General features: G+C 59.7%; 1 protein-coding gene across 5 annotated transcripts; it reads right to left on the bottom strand.

Moving 5' to 3' along the window:
• Positions 1-572: 572 nt before the first annotated feature.
• GPRIN2 (G protein regulated inducer of neurite outgrowth 2) lies at positions 573-17,048 on the bottom strand. Of its 5 annotated transcripts, none has more exons than XM_051823751.3 (3): positions 10,306-10,532; positions 9,334-9,506; positions 573-5,012 (listed from the first exon to the last, which is right to left on the bottom strand). In XM_051823751.3, the coding sequence occupies exon 3, from the start codon at positions 5,004-5,006 to the stop codon at positions 3,627-3,629; it is 1,380 nt and encodes a 459-aa protein (XP_051679711.2). In that variant the 5' UTR covers positions 5,007-5,012; positions 9,334-9,506; positions 10,306-10,532; the 3' UTR covers positions 573-3,626. The 5 variants fall into 5 exon arrangements, with proteins under 5 accessions (XP_051679711.2, XP_089170258.1, XP_008268117.3 ...); XM_089314132.1 differs by having other exon boundaries at positions 9,390-9,506; XM_008269895.5 differs by lacking the exons at positions 9,334-9,506; positions 10,306-10,532 and adding an exon at positions 15,265-17,048.
• Between the last annotated feature and the right edge of the window lie 3,608 nt (positions 17,049-20,656).

Here is a 20,656-nt window from a genome sequence, read left to right as displayed (position 1 = left end):
TCTAGTCCCGGTCAGGGCGCCGGATTCTGTCCCGGTCGCCCCTCTTCCAGGCCAGCTCTCTGCTGTGGCCAGGGAGTGCAGTGGAGGATGGCCCAAGTGCTTGGGCCCTGCACCCCATGGGAGACCAGGAGAAGCACTTGGCTCCTGCCATCAGATCTGCCGCGGTGGCCATTGGAGGGTGAACCAACGGCAAAAGGAAGACCTTTCTCTCTGTCTCTCTGTCTGTCTACTCTGCCTGTCAAAAAAAAAATAAAAAATAAAAAGACTGGCACTGGTGACCACCGCCGAGACGGCACCGCTTCCGGCAGTGTGCGTGGAGACTCTGCAGGGGGTTGGTGGGCCCCAAGCTCCCCCTGTGTCTCCTCGGGGATGGGCTGCTCTGGACAGGGGTGCAGCCCCAGATGCCTGTGTGTCCCTTGGCTCCTGTGCACACCTTCCTCTGGGCCAGGCCCTATCCCCAGGCTCCCAGAGCCGCATAGCACAGAGCCCCACCCCAACAGCTCTTACTCTAAGGGGGGAAGTCGCACCCTAGTTCGTCCAGGAGGTCCAGCGGCTCTCTGCTCTCTCCCTCACCACTCCAGAATTCCCACGGGAGCTTAGTGGTGGGGGAGGGGCCAGCCTCTTCCACGCAGCTCTGGGAACTCCGTTCTCAGAAACCCACAAAGAGCGTCAGACCCCAAGCAGAGGGTCCAGGGACCGGGCAGAGGCATGTCTAGGGACTGCCGTGTGGGCTGTGACCACGGCCACGATGGCAGGGCAGGAGCTAAACCCCTCCTGTGGCCGTACAGTGACCCCCATCATCTGCTAACTCCTGTCACTCAAGACACTGAAGAAGGCACAGCTATCATCCCATTTTACAGATGGGGAAGTTGAGGTTCAGTGAGGCAAGTAATTTGCCCACAGGATCTCGTGACCGTCAATGTGGCTCCAAGTGTGACATCCCATGGAGCAGGCCCACTCCCTAGCACGGTTGACCTCAGGGCAGTGGTAGCTTCCCCCTTAAGTGTGGATTACTGGTTTCTTGTGAGGGCAATGGCAGCCTGCGGCACACCCATGTCCTGGCCACAGCACAGAGGTGACAAGCCCCAGGAAGCCAGCCTGCCCCGGACAGAGACCCAGCGGGCAGAGCAGAGTCCCTGGAGAAGGAGGGCAGGGAGCTCTCCAGGACTCTGGGGTTACGCTCCCAAGAACAGAACTCACCAGAATAGACCAAGGCCAGCCAGACAACGCCCCTTCCCTGCTGGGGCCTGGCAAAGCTCAGAGCTCTGCACTTGTGTTTATTATGAATTCAAAACAAAACAAACATGGAACAATGGGATCCAGCGCCTCCCAGAGTGGGGCTGGACAGGGACCCGGAAGTCTGGCCAGAAATCTGGGATCCCCTGGAGGAAGTTGACAAACAGCCATGCCCTGGGCCGGAACCCCTGGGGGAGGCATATCCCAGGGGAGGTGTGGGGAAGGGGCTCCTGATCAGATTAGGAAATTAAGCTGCTGCTTTCTTTCCAAGAAGCTCAGGCTATGAGGCCAGCACCACCCTGCAAAGCCAGGTCTCAGGCATGATGAGGTGGGTGGGTGGCTGGGCTGGCCCGTCCCACACTGGGCCCAGCCCAGCCTGTCACCCTGGAAGGCCCGGTGCAGCCGGGAGGTGACACAGACTGGCATGCATGGGCCAATCATAGCGTGAGACTCTGCATGTGACGAAGGAGAAAGTCTCTTGCCCAGTGGGTTTCACTGGTCCCGGCCAAACCCTGTGGCCCGTCCCCTGCCCACCTGCCTTCCCCTGTGCCAGGGAGTGGCCTCGCCCTGCTCTTGCTCAAACTGGAAACTGAGGTCTCCTGGAACTACTGCTTCCTAAATTGAGGTGCAGGGTGGCGGGGGCGGGGCCGGCCCCAGGTGCCAAGTCCTTCCTTTAACAGCCTCCTCCCTGGCACCCACCACTTTCTCCTGGGTTCCTGCCTCTTCCACACCAACCTTTCCTCCACGGGCAGCAAACGCCTATTTCCATAGCTCCTCGGAAGTCCCATTCCCTGGTCACACCAGGACCTTGACAATGGGGCCCCTTGTCTTGCCCCCAACCTGGCAAACACCCCAATGGGGCCTCTGGGCAGGATGGGCACCCCCAAGCCTCCAACCAGGCTATTCCACCTGCCAGGCAGGTCCAGCCTCGGTATCCTCAAGCCCCTGCCCAGCTGTGGCCCTATGAGAAGGCGCCCCACCCCATGTCCCCACAGCCCCTGCACGCCAGGCTGCCAGGCACAAAGCAGGCCTGGTGCCCACGTCACTCCCAGAACAGGAGGCGCCCACCCTGCACCACACACAGGACAGCCAGTGCCCAGGACCTCCGAGCCAGTTACACTACCTGTGAGCAGTTGAGGGAGGTGCTGGGACCTTAGGCACACCCGTCCTTCCTTGCTCCCTGGGCCTGGGAGAAAGGCCCTCCGAGTTACACACTAGCCCACCGCTGCACCTGTCACTCCCAGCTCTGTGAGCACCTGGTGCTTGGGAACAGGGAAGGGTAGCCCAGCTCCCAGCTTCTGGGTTTCCAGGTAAAGGAAGGGTCCCAGGAACAGGGCCAGGTCATGGACCCTGATGCTACCTTTTTGGCTCCATTCTATCCTAAGAGCTTGGGCTTTTTAACAACAGGTCCCAGGCCAAGAAGAGCAGCCCTCCCCAACTTCCACAGGCCCTGAGATAACCTTGGGTGATAAAGTCGGGTGTGCCTCCCTCCCCTCCCCAGACCCCCTGGTCCCACTGTCAGGTCATGTGGGCTGGACTGGGTGGTCCAGCCTGCTGCTGTCCCTAACCCCCCCAGAGCCCCCTAGTTCCAGTCATTTCCCACCAGGTGAGAGCCTCTAGCCTGGGGTCTCCTTCCCTGCCCCTAGCCTCCCCAACCAGGAAATAAATTCTTAAAGCCCAGAGAATGAGGTGAAATGGTGCGATTTCAGGCACTGCGATACATCTGGGGGCAGGCGGGCCCCACTCTCCCCTTCCTGGTGCCTTGATCGGCGAGGAGCCCTGAAGCCCAGCCAGGGCAGGGCAGGCAGCCTCCGTTTCCTTCCCCACGGAATCCACAGACCCTGCCTGTGCCCGCCTGCCCCGCACTGGGCAGGGCAGGTGCCGCAGAGGAACGCCAGGGCTCAGCAGTTCCAGCTGTCCAATCCAGGGGCACAGCCACCAAACGCCCACTGTTTTGTCTGCGCCAAGGCAGCGGGATGAGGAGCAGCGTCTGTGGGGCCCAAAGGCCGCCTCCTGTCCACGCTTCAGTATTTCTCAGTTCTGCTTGAAAAGGAAGCGACGGCGTGTGCCTGGGGGTTGGGGGACGGGCAGGGTTTGGGGGTTGGGGCAGACTGAACAGGAGGTGGAGTATTTAACAGAAGCTGCGGGATCTCACTGTGCAGAGCTGAACCCTGTCCCAGCCCTCAGAGCCGGGAATAGGCAGCAATGCCGCTCTGGGAGATCCAGCCCTTAACAACCAGCCCCGCCGGGTGGAGCTGCAATCCTGTGGTCCCGACCCAGCAGTCTTCAGGTGAAGGATGTACCTGCTGGCCACAGGGCCCCCTTGCCCGTCCTGGTCCTGGCCTGGGGCTGAGTCCGTGGACCCAGGACGGCTGCGGAGCCACGGTGCTTCACTCAGGGGCAGCACCACCAGAGCAGCCGCAGCAGCTGGGGCGGCGCAGGGACCGCATGACGGCCCGCAGCGGCCCCATCCGGCCCTCGGAACACAGGCTGTCCTCACTGGCAGGCGCCCGCTGCAGCTGCACAAACTGCATCTCCAGGTGCCTCTGGATGGCCACGCCGAGCACCTCGGGGTCCACCGCAGCACCGTACACCTCCCAGGTCATGCCCTCAGCATCCCAGCGCACGTCTCGCACCGGGGACGGCGCCTCCTCCTGGCCGGACTCCAGAGTGACCTCTGGGAACACGTGCAGGGCCCTGGGGGCTTCCAGGGAAGGGCTGGTGGCCACAGCCTTGCAGGCTGCCACGGGGGCCACCTGCACCCCAGCATCCTGGGCTGGCGGAGGGGACATCAGTGCTGGGGCCAAGTCACTGGCAGAGGTCATGGTCCACATGTCTTTGGTCCTGGAGCCGGGCTCGGTGGCTACGCTGGGGGGACCCCAAGGGTGGGCACAGCAGTGCGAGTGGCCTGGGAGCCCCACGGGCAACCTACAGTGGAACTTGACTCCGTGCTGAGCCTGCAGACCAGATTCACTGACGGACGCCACAAGCTTGGGGAAGGCCAGGATCCCTGTGGCGGGCAGTGCGTGGCAGCAGCACCCGGCTCCGGCTTCCCTCATGCCGCAGAGGACAGCTGCAGGGGACAGGGTACGGCAGGACGTGGCAGCCGGCTGCCCGGTGGCTCGGGGCTCAGCCTGGGCACTGCCGCTGTGGGGAGTGGTACCTCCCAGGGCTCGAGGCAGCACCCACGCCTGACTGCCCCCCAGCACCCAGGCTGAGTTAGAAGCCCCATCCTCTGCAGCCAGGTCCCTTTCTGGGCCTCCAGGGACGTGGTCACCTTGGGCAGAAGTAGCGCCAGGCTGTAGCTGAGCCCTGCTGACGGACGGGCTGCCAAGGGCCGAGCAGCTGAGGCTGGCCTTCCGAGCACCGCCATGACCCCGGGCCTGGGTGCCGCGGACCAGATCCGAGTGGCTCCTCTGCACGGCGGCAGCACTGGGGGCTCGCAGGCGACCCAGGTCCCCGCTGCCCATGCTGGACACGTTACCCACGGTGCTGCTGCGCCACTGGCCCCCCGCAGGAGGTGACGGCCGGGGACTGGAGGCCTGGGCCTGCTCTGTGCTCTCGGTGTGACAGCTTTCTTCCTCCGGGGCCTGGGTTCCGGCGCCGGCCTCACCCGGCTGGGCCCGCCACACGGTGCTGCTGGCGCTCTTGCGGAGCTCCAGCCTCTGCCCCCGGCCCTCGCCCAGCAGGCTGGAGGAGCTCCGGGACAGGGGCTGCAGGCGGGGGCTCTGGGGTGCCTGGGCCCCTGGCTCAGGGTGGCTGGAGCTCATGGCTGCCTGCAGGGGAGAGAGAGCAAGAGAGGAAAGTTTGAGTGGGGCGCCAGCACCTCCGCTTCAGTCCCAGCCTGCCTGACTGGTCAGAGCCTTTAAGTCCGACAGCAACCAGACAACTTCAAGTCAAGGTCACGACCCAGTACACACAGCGATGCCACTGCAGATCTGCAACAACCGGCACTCAGCGGCCGCAGGGGCCTGGAGGCCACCCACGGCGGGGGTGGGGGGTGGGGGGAGCGGTGCTCTAGGGAGAGGCTCTGAGGGTGGGACCCCAGCCCTGGGGAGGGTGCTTTGGGACGAGAGCTCTGAACCAGCCAGCAGGAAGCAGAATAGGCCTTTAATGACCGGTGCTGGACAGCTGAGTACCAGCCTGCTTCCCATCCCCACCCACCTGGGGCTGGCGGAGTCCACAGAGGCTCCTTGGTTCTTTGATACAGAGTGGGGCTCTGAGTAGCTCTGGGATAGCCCACACTGGCCATGCTGTCACATCTCTAGGCCTCCCCTCTCCAGCTCCGGGGCCCGCAGGGGCAGGGAGGGGCCCCCAAAGCCACTCTTGATGCATACAACTGACGCAGAGTCATTCATTCATTCATTCCACAGCCAGCTCCCAAGCCCCTCCTGTGTGCCAGGCTCTGCAGCTAGGCCCCACGGGGCTCATCCAGACCTGGCGGTGCCCCTGGAGATGCCAGCACCTGAGCCAGCCACCGCCTCCATGAGACGTCAGCTCTCTGCCTGTGAGCTCCCGCTGCTGCTGTCAGTTCTCAGGCTGTGCAGTCTTGGCCGAGAGTCAGCAGGGTCCCCTGCCCCGCAGGGAGCTGCATCCACCCATCCCATCCTCTGCACCCCCTCCGTGGGACCAGTGCCCTGGGCTGCCCTGACTATGGCGGGTACTCAGAGGTCTACTGCAGGCTTGAGAGAAACAGACCCACAGAGGGAAGGCACAGAGAGTCCACCATGGGTCTGCGGGACGGCATGGCCAGGCAGCAAGCATGTCTGGTGGCAAATCAGAACAGGCTTCCTGGAGGAGAGAGCAAGGCCGGGCCGGGGTGGGGGATGGGGGTGCACAGGAAAGGAGGAGGGTGCCCGGATGGAAGGAACAGGGCAGGCAAAAGGCAAGAGGCCAGTGTTCGGGGCAGTGGTTTGGAGTCGGGCAGGGGGAGTATGGGGGGAGGCTGGCCAGGCTATACATGAAGATCATGCCAGGTCTCCCTGCCAGGCAGGATGAGCTGGAGAAACAGGGCAGGGGTGGCAGGCAATCCCGGCCACGCCCTCCCACCCCGGGGCGGATGAGGACTGCCGGAAACCAACCACCCTGGCCAGGTGAGCCAGGCCAGCCAGGCCAGCCACGAGGCAATGTGGGAGGGGCTTCTGTGTCACTGCAACCTTCCTGCTGCCCCAGGGCTCTGGGGACGACAGTGGCCTCTGGAGCCAGCAGTGAGGACGGCTCGGGAGCCACAGTGCCCTGGGAGCCCAGGTCTGCACAGCTTCCAGCAGCGACACAGAGGTTCTACCTTGCCCAGTCCAACAGGCAGGCCCTGGTCCCAAGTGGCATCTGGGCATGTGACAAGCGGCTGCTGTGACTAGAACTGAATCTGTGGCTTTATTTTAACTTAGGGAACTGCAATTCAACTAGCCATACCACGCCATGCAGCTCTGAACGGGGAGTGCCCTATCCCAGCTGCTCCCTGAAGAGACAGGAAAAGGATGAGTGGCCAAGGGACGCCTCTGGCCCAAAGGGAGCCCTAAAATGAACCCAATAAACAGAGAAGGAAGCCGATCACAATGACTGCCCACCCCATCAGCCACCACGCGCCAGGCACGGGCCACTGCCTGACCACTCATGTCTCATTTATCTGTCAGGGCAACCTCGTGAGATAAATCCTCCCCACTCTACAAATGAGAAGACCAGAGCTCCGAGAAGTTCCTGGACTTGCCCAAGGTTCCATGTCTGGGGAGGAGCTAAGCCAGGAATCGGGCCCAGGAATTGGCGGCGGGGGCGGGGGTGGGGGTGTTCTGCTCCTCCATGCACCATGCATGCAGACCCCATCCTGGCAACTGCCACCCGCCCCACGCCCTGCCTGGGTCTGGCACTCGCCATGGTGCCGTGGCCAGGGGGATAAACGAAGGAGTGGGAGCAGAGCCCGCTCCACGCCCACCCCACCCTGACCAATTCCTAGCCGCTTCTCAGGCTGCCCACAAAGGGGACGATCACCAACAGCCCCAGGAGGCTGAGGCAGCAGGTGGGACGAGACCCAGTGACAAGCCACCAGTGCGGCAAGGGACCCGCTGTGCCTGCTTCACCAGACAGCTGCCCCATGCCCAAGGCTAGGCACCCCAGACAGTTCACAGATGGCAGAGATCTCGGTGGGGGGGGAGGGTTGTGTATCTGCTGGATCCCTCCCCCCCCTCCATCCACAAGGGGCAGGTGTCAAAGCCAAGGCCTGGAGCAATTCAGAAATGTCACAGAATCTACAGCTGAAAGTGGCTGATTCAGGACCCCTGCAGGTACCCTCCTCCATCCTGGCTTCCCCAGCTCCAGGCAGGCAAGGGCTCTGTCCCAACAGAAAGGTGTCTTCCCCCTCTCCCTGTGGCCGGCCCGGGGGACTAGGCTCAGAAGAAGAGGAAGCTGGTTCCACCCTTTCCTACTTATGTAATCTCAGGGGGAAACCTGACTTCTTTGAGTCTGTTTTCCCAATCTGCAAAATGGACCCACATCCTCCCCTGCAGGTGGCTGTGAAGACCAGACATGATGGCATGTGGACTGTTCACAGAAATCTTCTTTCAGGGGCCGACGCTGTGGCTCAGCGGGTCAAGCCACTGCCCGTAACGTCAGCATCCCATATCAGAGTGCTGGTTCAAGGCCCGGCCACTCCACTTCCAATCCAGCTCCCTGCTAATGCTCCTGAGCACCAACCAAACCTGGCCCCAAGTTCTTGGGCCCCGCCACCCATGTAGGAGACCCGGATGAACTTCTGGGCTCCTGGCTTTGGCCTGGCCCAGCTGCAATCACTGTGGCCATTTGGGGAATGAACCACCTGATAGAAGATCTGTTTTTGTCTCTCTGTCACTCTGCCTTTCAAATAAATACATCTTTTAGAAAGGAAGAAGGGGAGCCAGCACTGTGGCTCAGTGGGTTAACGTCTTGACCTGAAGTGCCAGCATCCCATATGGGCACCGGTTCGAGACCCAGCTGCTCCACTTCCAATCCAGCTCTCTGCTGTGGCCTGGGAAAGCAGCAGAACATGGCCCATTTCCTTGGGCCTCTGCACCTACATGGGAGACCCGGAAGCTCCTGGCTCCTGGCTTCTGATCGGCACAGCTCCAGCCATTGCAGCCAACTGGGGAGTGAACCAGCAGATGGAAGACCTCTCTCTCTCTCTCTCTCTCTCTCTCTGCCTCTCCTCTCTCTGTGTGACTCTGACTTTCAAATACATCAATCTTTGAAAGAAAGGAAAGGAAAGGAAAGGAAAGGAAAGGAAAGGAAAGGAAAGGAAAGGAAAGGAAAGGAAAGGAAAGGAAAGGAAAGGAAAGGAAAGGAAAGGAGGGAGAGACGGATGAATCCTCTCTTTCTCCTGCCATCAGGGTTGGCTTGTGCTCCAGGTACTGTAGGGACTACCAGTGGGGGCACAGGTCCCTTTAAGAAGCCACCAGGACACCCGCAGTTCAGCCTAGCCTTGCTTCCCAGCCTTACTCCTTCTCGTCCTCCTCGGACTGGTCACCACTGGGTCTCCAGTGTCCCTGTCTACATAGCACATCTCCCACAGCCTGTGTGAAACTTCCGCCCTGGGGGATGTACACTCACGTTCAAGCCCTCTCTGTTGGGAGAACGCTTCGGCACGAGACAAAGCAAAGGCAGCTGGCGGTCTCCAACACCACTGGGCGTCCTGCACTGACAGTGTCCAGCCCCGTTATGGGACAAGGCTGCAGTGGCTCTGCCAGATGCCCTATGGCCAGGGGCCTGGGGCCATCGCAGCTACAGTGTCAACCAGCCAGCGTCATTTGGATGAAAAGCCCTCCGCTCTGAGATCCTTTGAGAGTGGAGCAGCCAAAGGCACTGTTGGGCCAACCCGCTCAGGGGTTCCAAATGCTCCCTGCCCCCCTGGCAGAGGGGCCCAGCCCTCGGCCCACGTGCAGGGGCTACCAAAGTTTGCCACAGGTGGGTGCCGCGTAAGTCACCTCCCGTTAAGCAACAGGCCTTTGGCTGTCGACTGCGGCAGCCAGCAAAGCCAACACAGGAGAAGCCAACCCAGCTGGGCAGCAAGGGGAACTGGCCACGGATGGAGACGCAGCCCTGTCCCCTCGGACAGCAGGTAGGGAGACGCACTCTTCAAATCCCTCACTGCACAGTGGGGGCGTGGCAACCTCCAGCAGGTGGCTTACTCTTCCCAGAGCAAGGCAGGCCTCGGGAGCACTCCTGAGAAGGAGCGGCTGGACCACAGAGCCTGCCCATCACAGAGAGGATGACTGTGCCTTGCAGACAGCACGCCCAGGTCACACCTGCACCGAGAATGGGGGAATGGGAGGGGGGATAAGAAAAGGGCACAAAGGATGAGCCCCCCTCCCTCCAACAGCTCCTGGGTCTCTTCCCCTGGGAGGATCTGCCCACACAGGGGAACGGAAGCCTCTGGGCCAGCGGCCCCAGCCTAGAAGCAGCCCAGGTGGCCAGGGCGCCCCTGCCGGCACGCTCACGGGCACCGGCTCCACCATAGACTACCAGAAGCCAAGGGGCGAGCCTGCAGGAGGTAGAGACATCTCCACTGCGAGTCCAGGCCGCCCCTGCCGCCGCGAGGCCAAAGGCCTGAGCACAGCGCAGCCAGCAGCCTCACCCCACCCCGGCGCCCTCCCCACCACCCACCCGGAGCTCTCCTCTCCGCCCCGCCAGGCAGAAGGACCCCAGAGGCCCGGAAACGCGCTCTGTCCCCGCACCCCGCGCCCAGCACCATGGCAGTGGCCAAGGAGCCACGGGGCTGTGGGCTTCGGGGTGGAACCGTGGGGCGGGCTGGGGGGCGGGTGCTGGCCGTGGGGGATGGGCAGCGAAGGGCTGAGAGTGGTGACGCCGGCGAACAGCCAGCGGGTGGCCGAGGGGGTCCGGGCAGAGGCGCTCGCATCGGGCCGGGGCAGGGCCAAGGGGCGCGACGCGAGGGGGGTCCAGGCCGTGGGCGCGCCGGGCATAGGCGCGGGCCGGGAAGCCGAGGGGCTGGGCGCGGGCAGGTGCGAGGAGTGGGCTCCAGTAGGGGAAGGCCGCCACCCCCCACCCCCTCCGCCCCCATGGGTACGCCCGGGGCCGGCCTCTCACCCTCTCGCCCGCCCGGGGCCGCGCAGGCCGGCGGAAACGCTGCTCCTGCGGCCGCCACAGGTGCCCCGCGCCGCGGCCCAAGATGGAGCCCGGGCCGGACCCGGCCTGGGCCCGAGACGCCCGTGGAGCCCGCGCCGGGGAGGGGCGGCAGGGGGCGGCAGGCGCGGCCCTAGAGGCAGCAGGGGGCGGTGGCCCCGCTCACCTGGACCCGCCCCAGGCTCCGCCGCCCGCTCCGCGGCCCCGCCCCCGCCCCGCCCCCACCTCGCGTGCCCCGCCCCCAGACGCCCACCTGCCCGACCCGACCCCTCGGTCTGGATCTTACAGGCCAGGCTCCCCGCTATCCTAATAGCCCCGCCCCGAGGGCTGCAGCCCAGACGGGGACCCCATCCTCCCGGCCCGGCCCCCGTCTTCCAGACCCCTTCTTCTAGGTCAGGGTCCCCTCCTGCTGTCCGCCCCTGGCTATGCCCGTAGAAGGGGTCTGTCCTATGTTTGGACACCAGTTTCAGGAGATGAGGGACTGGTGTCAGCTCCCCCACCCCGGGGGACCCCCCCTTTGCATGCCTGCAGGGAAAGATCTGCACTCCTGGGGTCCAGCCCAGCCCCTGACCAATGCCATCTCTGTCCCTTCCCCGGTTTGGGGCGTCCTGTCTCCGTTTGCAGAGAGACTCAGACTGCCCGTTGGTGTCCCTTCTGGGAGGACACAGGGCACTGTCAGACTCTGGCATGTGGTTGCCCCAGCTGGGCTGAGCTCCCTGGGCAAGTGTCCAGGTGGAGCCTCGGGGGCTTTGGCCTCCCCAGCGCCCACAGGCCAGCTGGGGATCAGACCCAACCAGGCCAGTGGGGTGTTTGTGCAGACCACTGCCCCTTCTTCCACATCTTGGGGTATTCCCCTTTTAGCAAAGTCAGCTGAGCACCAAGAAAGGATGAGCCACGTGTGGCTACACAGAGCATTAGGGGCAGCCCCGCACCCACCTAGGTACCCGAGTGCCCTCCTGGGAGCTCACTGCCTGTGAGCAAGAAGTGTGCCCTGGCTGGGCCGCACCACCAGGACCCCTGGTCCGACTGATGCCCTTTGCCCCGACAAAAAGGCTCCTCTGGCTATGGCGGCTACCCGGGGAAAGCCCAGGCTGGGGAGTCAGACCTGAGCCCCAGTTCCAGCTCCTGCACATACTCGCCTGCCCTGTGATCTCACACCCGAGCAAAACCGCTCAGCTGCCGGCTCTCGGTTTCCTCATCGGTGGAGTACAGGTGAGGACAGCGGCGGCAGGGCTGCGGGCAGATGGCGGTTATGCGAGTGCTCTGCCCATTTGATCAAATACTTATGGAGCATCTCCTGTGTCTGGTTCTGGAGGTACAAGCTCGCACTGGGGTGGGGATTCGGAGGCAGTTCTGGCTTGAGGAGCACCAGGCCAAGTGCCCTGGCCGAGACTCTGCAGTCCGAGAAAAGAGGAACACCCGGGAGCTCAGGGACGAGGGCCCACTGGGGCGACTGGGACACAGCACGGAGAGGCCTGGAGCTTCCAGGGACACCTGTGTGTCATGGGTAAAAGGATGATCCCTGGGGCTGGTGCTGTGGCATAGCTGGTAAAGTTGCCACCTGTGACACCAGCATCCCATATGGGCACTGGTTTGAGTCCTAGATGCTCCACTTCCAATCCAGCTCCCTGCTAATGTGCCTGGGAAGGCAGCAGAAGATGGCCCAAGTGCTTGGGCTCCTACAACCACGTGGGAGACCCAGATGGAGCTGCTGGCTCCTGGCTTCAGCGTGGTCCAGCCTAGCCATTGAGGCCATTTGGGAAGTGAACCAGTGAATGGAAGGTTCTCTCTCTCTCTCTCCTCTCTCTGTAAATCTGACTTTCAAATAAATAAATAAAATGATCCCTGAGTCATGGGGTGTGTGAGACTTCAGGGAAAGAGGGGAGTGAGAAGAAGCCCTGGGGGCTGTGAGTAAGCAGGTGACAGGGCCTGAGGAGGAGCAGCCAGAAAGGAGAGAGGGAAACTGGGGCACCGTGGTGATGTGGGGTGCAGAGAGCTGGCAACCCAGGGCGGTGACAGAGGCAGAAGCCATCGGCTGGGGTTGCGCTAGATGAGTTATCTGGAGACAGCACGTGGCCATTGGAGGGGAGAAGTGATAAATGTGTCACTTGGAAAGCAGTGTGGGGTGGAGAGTGGTGTTTTGGGTGGACGGTTGTGTTTGTTGTTGCTCATCTGTCTGTGTTTGAATGGGTCATATTCCCTTGATTTCAGCCAACAATCAATGTGGCTCCCCAAGCCAGGGTAGGGGTGGGGGCCATGGGGGAAGCCTGCAGGGAGCTCAGAGCGGAAGCCCAGGCTCCAGAGCCCACCTGGGGTCTCAGCCTGTCACCACCTTGGAAGGAAGCCTTCCAGTCCTTTGTCCACATGTCTCCCCTGGAGCGTCTCCTGCCCCTCTGAGATTGCACATGTTAGGGTGTCACGGCTGAGGTGGGGGTTTTAGAAGACACGCCGAGAGCTGGCACGTGCCAGGGTGTTGGCAGTGCCTGGGGGAGAGAGAGCTTTTACTGGGTTGAGCAGGGCCTATTTTTCTGACAAATTTTCCTGCAGAGCAAGAGGCCCTTGTAGCCGTAAGATCTGTGAGTGAAGAAGACGCTGACTCCCCAAGATCTGACATATAGAAGATGCTGGGTGGATGGATGGGAGAGAGAGGGAGAGGGAGAGAGAGAGAGGAAGGGAGGGGCGGAGGGAGGAAGGGAGAAAACCTGGATGGACGGATGGATGGATGTGTGGGTAAGCAAACTGATGGATGGAAGGATGGAGGGATGGGTGGGTGGGTGGATGAATGGGTGGATGGATGGATGGATGGTGGGATGGGTGGATAAGCAAACTGATGGATGGAAGGATGGGTGGATGGGTGGGTGGGTAGGTGGGTGGATGGGTGGGTGGAGGGATGGATGGACAGATGGAAGGATGGATGATGGTCTGATGAAAGGTGGTTTATCTGGGAATACCATTACCATCTCAGTTCAGTTCCACAAACCTTTTCCTGAGCCCCTAATCAATGCTGTCCCACAGTGAGAGTTGGGAGCACAGGCTGAATCAGAGGCGCCTTGGCCCCAAGTCCTGTGTAATGGGGGATTCAGGACGGATGGTGACAGACACAGACAAGTTGCAGTGATGGAAGGGAACAGAAGAGGCTAGCACATACAGAAGAGAGGCCCTATAGTAGACATGTGTTGCTTTTAAGCTCCCCACAATCCATCCCCCCTTTCATTCAGGGTCACCCCAAGAAAGAGTCTGCTAATTGCCACCCGATACTTCCTCCCTTCCTCTGGAGTGATCCAAGTCCTCTAGCCAGGAACACAAGTGCCCGGGCTGTCAGTCCCTCTTCCCAGGCATCATGCAGCAAGTGCACTGCTGGGCTCGGCTCTGGCCAGTGAGAGGCCAGCAGAAGTGACACGTTGTTCACAGTGCTTAGCAAGCCAGGTCCATTTGTGCTGAGGACAATGGTTGAAAATTTCAGAATCTTGGTGTATGCTGGACACCTGCTGCCTCTCTCCACAAAGGAAGTCCCGCACCAGTCAGAAGAATTCGGAGCAAGGGAGCCGACGAGCAGGCAGAGAAGGAAGGAAATACGGTGGTGCTAAGAGAAGCTTTTTCTCTCTGGGCTGAACCTAAGCTCGGAAGTTTTCAAGGTTGAAACTTCTATTGTGGGAAGCAACTCGGACTAGACTAAGTTACTGGAATTAAGACTTATTCTATGCATCTGCTCTCCCACAATATGGCGCTGGGAGTAAACAACCTTTACACAGCTGCCTCCAGTTCAACCAACAACCTGCAGGAGCTGATCCTGCTCCTGATTGGAGGAGAGCAGCGTACTCGGAGTGTGGGTAGCAGAGTTGGGATTGGTGGAAGAGGACTATAAAGGAGGAGAGAGACAACATGCACCGGGAACATCTAAGGGGAACATCCGAATAACATCTGAGCAGCCCCCGAGAGAGCCGGCCAGCGGTGTGCCGCTCCCCGGCGGAAGTGGGGAAAGTGGCAGGGGGAGCCACCCTTCCACGGAGGTGGAGGGACGGCAGCCAACCCGGGAAGAACCAGCAGCAAATCCGGGAAGGGCCGAGCAGACAAAAGAACAGCGCAGAGTCCTGTGTCGTTCCTCCACGAAGAGGGGGAGCGACAGTCTATGACGTAAACCAAGGCAGAGAGAGAAGAGTCTGAAGCCCTTGTATTAGCAATGTGGGCCTAACCTTTCTCAGGCACTTTTTAAATATTTTTATTTACTTATTTTATTTGAAAGAGAGAGAGCACTTCCATCCTTTGGTTCACTTCTCAAATGCCCTCATCAACACAGGTGGCTGGGCCAGGCAGAGGCCAGGACCCAGAAACTCAATGAGGACACCCACTGCTCACCAACTAGTCTCACCAACTCCTGGACAGTGGGTGGGATGCATAGAGTTTGAGGGCATTGCACCATGAAAAACCACTCCCAGACCTGATGGTGCAGACCATCCCCTGCCCCCGCCCCTCGCCCCAGGGTGAGGTGTGGTGCTGGATGCAGGCACCCGGTGGAATTTGGGGGCTGTCATCCTTCCCCTCGCCACAGGCAGACATTGGAAGGACATACAGGACACACAGACAAACAGACACCCAGGAGCTTAGACCACTCATTGCCCCCAAACCACCTTCATCTCCTTCCTCGTCTAAAGAATCCCTGTTTTAGCTAGAAGGCATGAAAATCTAGAAGAAAAAGGATTGTATTTCCTCATTTCCCAGAGCTGCACTGAGTCACGTGGCACAGGACTGCCGTGAGGACGGGAAATGCCTTTGGGGAGAGGGGGGAGGCGGGAGGCGGGGACTCTCCCTGTTGCCCTTGTCTGTTCCCACTGGCTGAGTGTGGAAGTGGAGGTGCAGCATCGCACTCCACACTGGGGACAGTGAAGCATCAGACAGAAGACTTGGGCGCCCCAGGCCGCTTACCTGCACACAGCAGAGCGAGCAAAGAAGCTGCTGTCTTGCTTCGGCCAGTCTTCCCGGAGCGTCTTCCAGCAGTTCGACCTTATTCTAAAAATTACTCAGCCTGTCCCCTCCCCTCCACCCAGGTGCTGTGGGTGGGTCTCTGAGGAGGGGCGGGTGACCAGGCCTGAGCCAAATGCTGTGTCACCTTGCCCTGGCCATGGAGATCATTCGCGATAAGCTTGCGTTCCTCTTAGAGCCGACGACAAGCACGAAAGGATTTCCCTGGGAGTCCTGAGAAAGATCTCTTTTCCCCCACGAGGATGTGCAGCCGGAAGCTGCTGCTGCCATCTTTTTAAAGTTATATTTATTTGTTTGAAAGGCAGAGTTACAGAGAGGCAGAGGCAGAGAGAGGGAGAGGTCTTCCTTCCACTGGTTCATTCTCCAAATGGCTACAATGGCCAGAGCTGGGCAGATGCAAAGCCAGGAGCCAGGAGCTTCTTCCAGTTCTCCCTCAAAGGTACAGGGCCCCAAGCACTTGGGGCATCTTCTACTGCTCTTCCAGGCCACAGCAGAGAGCTGGATCAGAAGTGTAGCAGCCGGATCCTGAACCGGTGCCCATATGGGATGCTGGCACTGCTGGCAGCGGCTTTACCTGCTACGCCACAGCGCTGGTTCCCTGCTGCTGCCATCTTACCAAAGCCTGTGATACCAGAGGCAGTCCCAAGGGTACCAGAGCGAGGATGTTCAGAGAAGCCAGGGCCTGAGCCCATCCTGGGAGCCTTGAATCCAGGGAAGAGGAAACCTGGGCTCATCCCTTGATGCCTCAGATAAGGAAGACAAGAAATTTCCTGTTGTTGACGCTCACTTGCGTTAAATTTTCTTCCCTTGCTACTAACAGTGTGCTCGGTGACACAGGTGCCGGCCAACCCTGGGAGTGTCTGTGCAGGGCTTCATGGAAGGAAGGAGGCTCAAGTTCAGCCTTGGTTGGTAAGTTAGAAAGCACCTGAAGCTTGTTCGGGGAGAAAAATGGGTTTGCATGCAGATTGGAACAAGAACTGGCACTGTCCTTGGGATCCGGCAAGACAGCTCCAGAAATGGCCGCTGCCCTTCACTTCCGCCCTGAAGCCTTGCAGACCAGCTCCCTCCAGTGGCTCTGCCAGGCTTTCCAGCAGCTCCTGCCCTCTGCTGATGTTGAATTCCTGCTGCTGCGACACCTGGAACTGCCACCATCCCAGCTCCTCCTGGTGGCTTCTTTTGAAGCATCCTTTACACACCTTCCCGGCTGGCTCGCTCCTGCCGTGTCTCTCAACTCTCCATTCATAAAAGGGAGGTCATCTGTAACGCTGGAAGAAAACACACAAGTCCTGGCCAGCAGACGGGTTCGATGCTAGGGTCAGGGGCCCTCTCCCACCCGCATGGTTGAAAGGAAGACGGCCTCGTGGCTAGTCCCTCTGCTGGGCTATCCTGCTCTGCTTAATCGTTAGCTAGCGCTCTCCCGATTTCAAGAAGCAGAAACCCAACCCAAATTGGCTTAAGCACCAACAGGGCTTTTATTTGGCCCTTGTAAGTTTGGAGTCCAGAGTAGCTGGTCTTGACCGGAGCCATCAGTCTAAGCAATGACATCAAACTCTAGCGCTTTGCCATCTCTTCTCACCGGGATCTCCCTACATTGCAGCTCTTCCTCTTAGATGATATCCTTATGGCTCTAAGTGCATGGCAAAGAATCTAAGGAGAACAATGCCAAGTGATTACATCAACTGTCACTGTATCGCCCCCAACAGTGGCCTGCAAACCCTATGTCTGAATCTGAGCCACTGCCCGGTTCTTTTTTTTTTTTTTTTTTAAGATTTATTTTATTTATTTGAAAGGCAGAGTTACAGAGAGAGGTAGACACAGAGAGAGAGGTCCTCCATCCGCTGGTTCACTCTCCAGATGGCCACAACATCTGGAGCTGCTCCGATCTGAAGCCAGGAGCCAGGAGCTTTTTCCAGGTCTCCCACGCGGGTGCAGGGGCCCAAGCACTTGGGCCATCCTTCACTGCCACAGCAGAGCTAGATCGGAAGAGGAACAGCCAGGACTAGAACTGGCGCCCATATGGGATACCGGCACTCCAGGCCAAGGCTTTAGCCCGAGGCACCACAGCGATGGCCCTGCCCAATTCTTAACTAACAACGGACGCCTAAGGGATATGATATGTGACTGGCCATGTCTGGATCAAGCCTAGCTTTGGAGTTAAGCGGAAGTGGGACGCCCTCCCGCAATGGCACGACGAGACAATTGGGGAGCACACATGGATTTTGTCACCAAAGAAGGTAGATGGGCAAGAACAACAAATGCCTCCTGCAATCTTAACCTTTGGCTGCTCACTATCTGCACGTCCCCTTCCTGCCACAGACACAGCTGTTAAAAGCTTCTTGCTCACAATAACACAGGTACAGCACAAGGTGTCCAACCCTACTCATGTCCACTGCAATGGAAGACAGCACAGGATTTAGGAGCTCACCAGTGGCTGCACCCAGCACCAGACCCAGAGCTCTTGGTTGAAGGGTGGTCCTTTCAGTCAGCCTGGAAAGAATTGTAGTAAAGCAAGGCTCTGAGCCCCACCCCCACCCCCAGCTGTGCCAGGACCTAAAGAGCTGCCTCTCCAGAGTGCCGTCACTGGGGGTAAACTCCCAAGTAGTCTTCGCCTGGTCCGGATTCCTCCACTCCTAAGTCAGGTTGCAGAGTGAGAGCATCTGGTTGGTCTAACTCGCATCCTGCACCTACCCCCTGATGTGGGAATAGCAGACTGCATCTTTTTTTTTCTTTTTTCTTTTTTTTTTTTTTTTTTTTTTTTTGACAGGCAGAGTAGACAGTGGACAGTGAGAGAGACAGAGAGAAAGGTCTTCCTTTGCTGTTGGTTCACCCTCCAATGGCCGCCGTGGCTGGCGCACTGCGCTGATCCAAAGGCAGGAGCCAGGTGCTTCTCCTGGTCTCCCATGGGGTGCAGGGCCCAAGCACTTGGGCCATCCTCCACTGCACTCGCGGGCCACAGCAGAGAGCTGGCCTGGAAGAGGGGCAACCGGGACAGAATCCGGTGCCCGGACCGGGACTAGAACCTGGTGTGCCGGCGCCACAGGGGAGGATTAGCCTAGTGAGCCGCGGCGCCGGCCTTGTAGACTGCATCTAATAGAAGACAGAGCAGGGGTCTGTGACTGCGAAAGGGAAGCCAGGAAGCTAGGCTACAGTGGGAAATCCCCCCACTGCATGTTTTCAGAGACGCTGCTGCTGAGCCAGCCCGGGTGTGAGTGGCCGCCTCACCAGGCTGATACGCAGGAGCAGGGAAGCGACAGAGAGGAAGGCGTCCCCTGTGCCTGGGGACTTGTGGACTCCCATTTCTCATGCCAGGGGCCACTCAGACAGCCCTCACTCTGGACCCTCTTGGTGTCCATGCAGGCATAGCTCCTCACCAGCCTGAGGACTGTGTACAGGCGCTGCTGGCTGCCTACCTGTGTCAGGAGGGGCTGCACGGTAGCAAACTGTGCAAAAGTCCCAGTGGAGCAGGGGCAGTGTTGTGGTGCAGCAGGTTAAGCTGCGCCTTGCAATGCCAGCATCCTATATGAGTGCTAGTTCAAGTCCCAGCTACTCCACTTCTGATCCAGCTCTGCCCACTCAGCCTGCACGTGTACTCCCTCACATGGGAGCTCCTGACAGCCTCAGACTGAGTTCCTGCAGCTCAACAACTCCTGCCCAGAACAGGAGTTGAGACACTCAGGAGATGGTACAAGACTGTCGGGGTTGGGGCCGGCGCTGTGGCGTAGCAGGTAAAGCCCCTGCCTGCAGTTCTGGCATCCCATATGGGCGCTGGTTCGAGGCCTAGCTGCTCCACTTCCAATCCAGCTCTCGGCTATGGCCTGGGAAAGCAGTAGAAGATGGCTCAAGTCCTTGGGTCCCTGCGCCCATGTGGGAGACCTAGAAGAAGCTCCTGGCTCCTGGCTTCAGATTGGCGCAGCTCTGGCTGTTGCGTCCAGTTGGGAAGTGAACCAGAAGATGGAAGACCTCTTTCTTTCTTTCCTCTTTCTGTGTAACTCTGACTTTCAAATAAATAAATAAATCTTAAAAAAAAAAAAAAAAAAAAGGACTGTCAGGGTTGCTCTTGGTTAGCCTGTCTGGGATCCCACACCCACTCCTGGACTGACTGCTGTAGCCAGAGAATGAAATACACTGAGTGGGCAGGCCTGGGTCAAGTGCAAAGCCCCCAAACAGGGGTGAGGCGGAGACCAGCTTCACAGGGACGCTGTGCACAAGGAATGGAGGGAGACTGGGGGGGCAGTATAGGGGGAAAGGCTGTCAGACGGGGCCCAGGAGGAGGGGGCAATGGAGCAGGAGGACAGAGTATGCTCTGCGAGGCAGGAGTGAGCCACAGGCCTCGGGCTCCATCCTGGCACCCTGGGCGTGTGTGCACAGCATGGGAGCATCTGGGACCAGCAGGTGGCATGGGGGACAAGGAGAGCTTCCGGCCCAACAAGGAAAGGTATCCTCTCCCAGAGCCTCAAAGTCAGGGCCCTGCCAGCAGAACCAGGGCGACGTGAGGATTCGCCCCTGAGAGGGGGAACTAGGGTGACCTGGGGTATTCACATAATCGCGAGACACACAGTCTTGAGCGTATTTCTCAGCATGGCCTTTATCCTGCTCCGGCCTCTCTGTCCCCATGTGATGAGAGGCGACACTTCCTTAGACAGGGACTGATTCTTAAGGTTAATTGAAAGTGGCCTTTCTCATGAATCATCTGCACTGAATTATTCATCACCTGCCAGCATTTGCAGGCTTTAAGCTCCTGGGCTTCCCGCACCCCTCCTTGGAAATGTTCTCGCCGGTGAAAATATGACTTCCTTCTGGCCAGGGAAGAAAGAAGCCGTGTCTGCCGCCCTTCCCGGGTTGTTCCAGCTCCAGTGATCCAGTAAGGAGCAAGGCCTGAAAACAGGAAGCAGAGTCGGGGCTGCAGCCAGACCTGGGTGGCCTTTCCGTTAAGTGGAATGGGGCAGTAGACAGACAGGAGACTGACCACAGGGCCCGGGGCTCTCAGCCTGGCTCCTGGGCATCTCCACAGGAAATGGGTTTATGAGCCCCTTGCACGGGCCCCTCAGTGGGGAAGATAGAGTTGGGGGAGCAGGTGCAGGGTCTAATGCCACCATGCATTGGGTGGGCACCCCTTTTGATTAGGTTTGCTCCCGACCTGCAGGGCTGACATGAGGCTAGGCTCACGGCATCATGTACATCTAGCCTGCACCACGACACCCAGGAATCAGGAGCAGCAAGAAAGGGGAGCGTCCTCTGCCACCTGCACAAAATGACTCAAGGCTCAGGGGGCTGGCTGGGTGGGGAAGGGGCTTACGAACAGCACAGGGAAGCACCAGCCACTGGTCTCCAGGGC

This window comes from Oryctolagus cuniculus, chromosome 15, assembly GCF_051225735.1.
Source record: "Oryctolagus cuniculus isolate XC-2025 breed Fujian yellow rabbit chromosome 15, ASM5122573v1, whole genome shotgun sequence".
Taxonomy (NCBI): domain Eukaryota; kingdom Metazoa; phylum Chordata; class Mammalia; order Lagomorpha; family Leporidae; genus Oryctolagus; species Oryctolagus cuniculus.
Note: the sequence above shows the minus strand (reverse complement) of the source record. Positions and strands in the feature narration are given on the sequence as shown.

Excerpts from the sequence above, each read along its gene's own strand:
- GPRIN2 (XM_008269895.5), bottom strand. The coding sequence starts at position 5,006 with ATGAGCTCCAGCCACCCTGAGCCAGGGGCCCAGGCACCCCAGAGCCCC.